General features: G+C 34.2%; 1 protein-coding gene and 1 pseudogene across 1 annotated transcript; both read left to right on the forward strand.

Moving 5' to 3' along the window:
- Window positions 1-929: 929 nt before the first annotated feature.
- LOC107849993 lies at window positions 930-2,535 on the forward strand (annotated as a pseudogene).
- A 1,759-nt stretch (window positions 2,536-4,294) lies between these two features.
- Window positions 4,295-6,891, forward strand: LOC124889560 (nucleoplasmin-like protein ANO39). Its single transcript, XM_047401509.1, has 4 exons — window positions 4,295-4,302; window positions 4,484-4,858; window positions 5,932-6,146; window positions 6,617-6,891. Exons 1-4 carry the CDS (start codon window positions 4,295-4,297, stop codon window positions 6,889-6,891), a joined length of 873 nt encoding a protein of 290 aa, XP_047257465.1.
- The last annotated feature ends 441 nt before the right edge of the window (window positions 6,892-7,332 follow it).

The following is a 7,332-nucleotide window of genomic DNA, read 5'->3' on the forward strand; positions in this document are numbered from 1 at the left end:
CATAGAATCGCAGGTCAAATTTTGCACTTCTAGGATGAAACCAAGTCAAATTGCGCAATTTTATGAATTATCAAGCACTAATCATCGATTTACTGAATACACCAACCGTAATTTAAGGGGTTATCAATGTATTTCACCTACCTCATTTGTATCTTATATATTTACAACTATTATATAACTAATTAAATAAATTCTCCATCTCGACATGTTCAAAAGATGTTGAATTTAAGTATTATATTCCTCTTTATTATTTAAACAAATATCTTATTTCGTATAACAATTAAACACATTAAAATAAGGTACATGTGCGAGACGCGTATACCTAAACTAGTAATAATAATAATTTAGACCACGTTAGATACTTAATAGAAACTGTCATAGACAGAGAAAAAGAGAAGGATCTATATAGCTGTTGATTAATAATGGAGGCTAATAAGAACACAATTTGTGTACAAACGTTTACCATGGCTAGCCCATGGTCACATAAGTTCATTCTAGAGCTAACCAAAAGAAAAAAACTCAAATATAATTTTGAGTTCATATGCCACATGTCACGATCATTTTATCAGTCATCTTTCAGTAATATCTGCGTGTGAGTTTTACGCTCTATAATACTTGAACTAGTTATCATTTTGTGTTTATATAGTTAGGTACATATTTGTTAAAATAAAAGTGTTTAATTGGAAAAATGGATCCGTTGAATTATCAAAATGAAATATGCTATACGGTAGATTATGAGGGTTGGGGGTGGGGGTGGATTAGGTAGCTAGGGGAAGAGGGTGGGGTGGGCTCGAGATGACTAAATCAATTACGATACAATCGTATAAAGAAAAGTCATGAAATGATATTGAACTTTAACGGTTAAGAATATACTATAAATAGATTATCATCATAATATATTTCTACTCACAAGAGATTTATAGTTACTAATGGAGGCCAAGAAAAACACCATTAGTATACTCATGGCTAGCCCATGGTCACATAAGTCCATTTCTAGAGCTGGCCAAAAAACTCACATATAGAAATTTCCACATTTACATATGTTCCACTCGTCTCCAATAAACCTAAGTTCCATCAGAAAAATATCACCAAAAAATATTCTCAATCAATAGAATTAGTTGAGCTTCATCTTCCATCTTTGCCAAATCTTCCTCCTCATTAGCACACCACAAATGGCCTACCACCCTATCTCATGAACACACTCAAAACAGCTTTCGAATTAGCCTCCCCAAAATTTTCCAAAATATTGAAAACCCTAAAGCCGGATTTAGTTATGTGTGATTTCAGTCAGCCATGGGCTGCTGATTCCGCGTCCTCTATGAACATTCCTGCTGTGAAATTCCTACCTTTTAGCGCGGCTATGGTTGCTATAGCCCTCCACATGTTTGACAAGCCAGGAGAAAAAATTCCATTTCCTGAAATCTATCGGCACGAATATGAGATGCATCATATGAAGAAATTAGTGGAAGAATCAAAAGATGAGAATAAGGGACCCATTCAAAGAGGCTCTTGGACTCTCTCGTGATATTATTTTAGTGAAAACATGCAGAGATTTTGAAGGGAATTATATGGACTATCTCTCAAAGTTAGTGTCCAAGAAAATAGTCCCGGTTGGTTCACTAGTTCAAGAATCCATCGATAAAGTTGTTGGTGAGGAGATCATCATGCAATGGCTTGACAAGAAAGGAAAAAGTTCAACTATTTTTGTTTCATTTGGGAGTGAGTATTTTCTATCGAAGGAAGAAATTCACGAAGTAGCTAAAGGTCTAGAGCTAAGCAAAGTGAACTTCATATGGGCCATCAGGTTTCCACAAGGCGAAAAAATTAGTACGCAAGATGCATTGCCGGAAGGGTATCTTGAAAGGGTAGGACAAAGAGGAATGGTTATGGAAGGATGGGCTCCTCAAGCAACACTTCTTCAACATCCATCGATAGTTGGATTTGTGAGTCACTGTGGATGGAGTTCTTTCATGGAAGGTATGAAGTTTGGTGTGCCAATAATTGCCATGCCAATGCACCATGACCAACCATTGAATGCTAGGCTTGTGGAATATATTGGTGTGGGAGTGGAAGCAGCAAGGGACAAAGATGGGAAGTTACAAAGTGAAAAAATTGCAAAGGTGATAAGGGAAGTTGTAATTGAGGAAAGTGGTGAAGGTGTGAGTAAAAAAGCTAGAGAATGGAGTGAGAAAATGAATATGAAAGGGGATGAAGAGATAGATGGATTGGTGGAAGAGTTGGTGGCATTAATTTGTAACAACAAAAATGATTACAGACAAGATTTACTCCATTTCACTTGATGTTTTATAGTTTGACTAGCACACAATTTAATATTTTTTTAAATTAATGTTGTGCTCTAAAATTAGGTTGTGTATAATTTAAATGTCCTTTCAACTTTATAATTTTGAACATGCAATGTGAGATACTGAAATGAAAGAATTGTTAAATATGAATTATTTTCTTTTTAGGCGAATTGAAAATAAAAAAAAATAAAAATTGAGAGGATAGAATGTATGCAAATTATATCCTACTTTTGTAACGTAGATAGATTATGTTTTAATGAATCCTTAGTGCAAAAGGAATTTTTTGAAAAATAATAGAAAAATATAAAGTAAATGAGACAATAGGTAGTAATACACACGGAAGAATAAGAGATTACATAGACAAAGTGCCACAACATACAGTCAATTACGTGTTAATTTTTTAATCTCAATTCTCGACCTCCAAACTTGTTGTCCAGGGATGCAACATGTCATAGTGTCCAGAAGGACCTGCAGTTAAAAGTTGACCAATACTCTTATGTTGAAATTCACATTTCCATACATTTTTGTAAACATCTCATAAGTAATTTAATTAGAAATAATAGGCTGCAGTAAAAACTATTGTTCATCTCTGATTAGCCTAATCGTTTTTACCTACTAATTGTTCATCTCTGATTAGCCTTGATAAATAATTCATATATCAAGGAATTTGTCAAAGGAATTCTGCTCTCATCGTACGTAGGGGATTCATGATGTTATCAACTTTGCACCAACTTTCATTGCAGGATATTTACTCAAAATTGAATAGCTTGCTCATTATATTGTGAGACACCAATATTGTTGAAAGGAGACGAATTAGTTATAAGACAATTTTTTTCTAAAAGTAATTGGGGAAACACACAGTTAAACCACTTAGCTAAAAATATTTACAAGCCGCTATCCAATATATGTGATACATATATGTATCAACTATTTTTTTTTTCTTTAGGTAAACATTATTTTTTTACTAGCTTACATAAATGACTTTTGTTTAGATTTAGATTTCTAAAAATGAATCCGATTAGGGTGTTTTGACTCTTGCATACCCCTCCATTCAATAACTTGGAAAAAATTGGCAAAAAGGATACATTTCCAAAATTATTTTGCCATATATCCACTAAATTTCTTTTTGATTTATTTTTAGGGTTAGGATGCAAAAAGTGGGGAAAAGTTGAAAAAGTGGGGCCCACACGTGGGCCAAGGGACCATTTTATTATTTTTATAACTTTACAAATTTAATATAATACATCTAACACCCTCCACTTGTTCAAATATAAAAAAAAACCTCTCTCTCTCCTCTTCAATTCTCTATCAACTCCCGCTTTCGAGAACCCTGCTCCCAAAAATGCCATTTTCGTTTCTTCTTCTTCACCAACTGCTAAGGGCTCGTTGTTGCATCGTTAGGTTAGTTAAAAACAAGTTTCGATTATTTCTAGATCCATTTAAAGGGTTTCTTTGCTAATAGATTCGTAGTGATGTAGAAAATTTATTTTTTCCGAATTTGGTTGATTAAGTAGTTAAAAAAAATGAGAATTTTATAGGTAATGAGTTTGATTTTGAAGCAATGGTTGAGGTTTTATGCGGCATTTTTGACAGATTTTTTCGTAGATCACGGTGTTGAATTTTAAAACTTTTGTTTAGGAGTTTTGGTTTAGTTCTGTTTATTTTAGGAACGAAGTGTTGAATGGTGGGATAATTGTTATTTGAAGAGTTATTTTGGCATCTTGATTCAAATAGTGACCTGTTTCTATCCGTAGACCCATGGTCTATCCGTAGACCTGTGGTCAATGAAATGAGAATGCCCTAGATTGAAATCAAGTTTTAGACGTATGAAATTCTTTTAAAATATGATAGCTGAAATAGTGAAAATTGAAAGATTAATAGCTAATTAGTTTGATTAGGTGCACTAGCTTGATATTTAGCAATTGTTGTGTTTTGATACTGCATGTTGAATTTTGGTTCAGTTATTGTATGTTTGTGTAGTTAACTGTTTAATGGTGAGGTATTTCTTAAATTTTTTAGGAGTTTTTTCATTTGAGCATCGAGTTATTTCTGTTCATAGACTTGTGGTCTATGAACTGGAAATGAGAGATTTGTTCTGCAGGTGTAGATTATGTTGAAAATAGCTAAAAAAGCATCCTTCCTAAACGCAAAGACGGTATCACTTCTGATTCTGCTGATAGCAGTAGAAAAAAAAAAGCTGAGGCAGTTGGAAATGTCTCAAAAAGGAAGAAAATTAAAGAGGCAGTGTCTGAATCAGATTTGGAATTAAAAGAGATAAGCGACTACGTCGATTCTGGTGAAGATGTTGCCAAGCGCAGTGTTAGTGGTGACAGTGAAGAGAGCGAGAGAAGTGGGAGAAAAAATGATGATGGGGATAATGATCCCTTATCTGTGTCATCTTTTTCAAGGTTTATTTCTGTGGAGCGATATGATCTTCAAATGATAATGGACAAGGTCAGGTATTTAACGACAAAGATATCGGTCAGATCAAGAATGGCTGCTTATCGAGAATTTAAGCAAGTTTTTGTCGACCAGGAATTGAAGAAAAGATTCAAGTAGTCCTATTTTGGACATCTAAGAAACCTGCCGGAACATCTCAAGTTCAATAGGCAGTTGGTCCATTATTTGTTGCTGCGATGCGTCAAGAATGATAAGATACGTCATGAGATATGGTTCTGCGTTAACAACAAGCCTGCTTGTTTTGGCTTGAGAGAGCTTTGTTTAATTATGAGGCTGAACTGTTCATCATACCCCAGTGAATAAAAAATGAAGAACATGTTAGCAAAGGGGGAGACTTTTTGCTTAAAGGTGATGAAAAACAAAAACATTACGGCGGCCAACTTGTTACACCTGATCAGAGGGAATAAGCTGAACAAGGACCAGAAGTTTAAGTGTTTTTTACTGTAGTGCTTGCACACCATGTTGCTTGCAATAGATTCGACAAAGGTTGTCGACACAAAACTGATTCGAATGGTCGATTCTTTGAGTTTCTTCAAGAATTACTCATGGAAAAAGAGACATTTCAACTGACCATGGACTATCTAAAGAAGAAAAGTGACCCGAAGAAGCATAGGAAAGTATTTGATGAGAAGCAGAAGGCATCCTATGCTTTATTCGGATTTCCTTGGGCATTCATGATATCTATTATAAATCCTTTAGTGAGTTTATAGTAGATTCTCATTTTATTTATACTTTGTCATAGACTCTGAGTTTTTTCTTTCAATGTTGTACTGCATACAGATTTAGATCTATGAGGACTTTCCTCATCTTGAAAAATTTGCTGGAAAATCAATGGATGAGTAATTTCCTATTCCCCGCATCCTCATATGGCACACTACAAAAAGTGAAAAGATAATCGAAAGTGATCATTCAAGTATAAAGAAAAAGTTACCGAGGTATGAACTTATTTTTTATTATACAATAATACTACTGTTGTATCGAATGTTATGTAATTGTTAACTAATATTTTGTAGAACGTGCACCCATACATTATCCCTATTGTTCATGAGATGAAAATGGATTAAATGATTACGTTTAATCCATATACGAACGAGGTGAAAAATAACGTCCTCGATGGCTTGAATAAAAAGTTAGAAGGGGTGACTGTCCTTACTTCAAATGAGGACAGTGATGATGATGAGGATTTGGGTGGTGATCCTGTTGGAGTACGCGTTGGTGATGATGCTTCTTTGAGCACCTCGAAAGATGCAGCGGGCACCTCATCCCTTGGGGATCTTCATAAGGGTGTTGTTGTGCTCGAGGAAACGTTATTGAATATTGCTGCCTATATCAGAGAGAAAAGACTGAAGAAAAAAGAAAATGATGAGCGACAACGTGAGCGAGGTAACTTCATTCAATAATTGATGTTGTTAATAAATTTTCAGCTTTAAATATTAGTAACACTTTGTAATATGATGATACAGTGCATGTGGACCTTCAGAAATCGGAGAGGAATAAATAAGGAAAAAAAAAGCAAAATGAATAAGTTAGCCACTGTTGTGGCAGAAAAGGAAAAAGAAGAAGAAAAAAAAAAGATGAAGAAGAATAAGAAGAATAAGAAGAAGAAGAAATAGAAGAAGATAAAAGCCAACAAGAAAGTGGAAAAGAAGTAGTTAAAGAAGAATAAGAAGAAGAAGAAGAAGAAGAAGAAGAAGAAGAAGAAGAAGCTGAAAAAGAAGCAGCAGCAGATGAAGAAGAAGACAAAGAAAAAGAAAAAGTCGATGATGAAGAAGAAGAAGCTGACAAAGAAGAAGCTGAGAAAGAAGCAAAGGGTGAAGGTAAATAAAAAATTAAGGAAGAAACAGCTGCTGCAGGTGAAGAAAGAAAAGAAGATGAGGAAGAAAAAGAAGCTGAAGAAGCATCAGCTGCTGCAGGTGAAGAAAGAAAAGAAGATGAGGAAGAAAAAGAAGCTGAAGAAGCATCAGCTGCTGCAGATACTGAAAAAGAAGGAGAACAAGGTAAGAATGAAGCAGCAGCTGTAGTTGTTGAAAAAAAAGAGCTAAAGCTGAAGATGAAAAGGAAGAAGTGGCAGACAAAGAAGAAGGAGAACATAAAGAAGAAAAATAAGAAGCTTACCAAAAAGATGTAGTCATGGATATCGTTGATGAAATCAATACTAATATTTGTGTTGATAGGGAAAATGGGGAAAAAGACATTTGAATGCTAATATTATTAATGTGTTGTTGAATGATCAGCTGTTAGAACACGACAAATATTTCTTTTATTTGACAAATATGAAAGTTAAAGGATCTATTGGTAGGATATGAGAAACATTCTTTTATTTTATGAAATTTGTTATGATTCTGCACTGAATCTGTTTCTATTAAACTGTATTGTTGCATGGAATCTGAATATACAATGTCTTGTCGTAATTGATAGTGTGTATAGTTGATGTCATAGAATGCATATTTAATCTATCGTATGCTACTTTCACTGTCTATCATTACCATGCTACTGAATTTTAAGTTGATGTGTTGTTTGATCAACTATGATTCTATGAAAAACAGTATTAATATTATACAAAAAAGAA

This window comes from Capsicum annuum, chromosome 12 (assembly GCF_002878395.1).
Source record: "Capsicum annuum cultivar UCD-10X-F1 chromosome 12, UCD10Xv1.1, whole genome shotgun sequence".
NCBI lineage: Eukaryota > Viridiplantae > Streptophyta > Magnoliopsida > Solanales > Solanaceae > Capsicum > Capsicum annuum.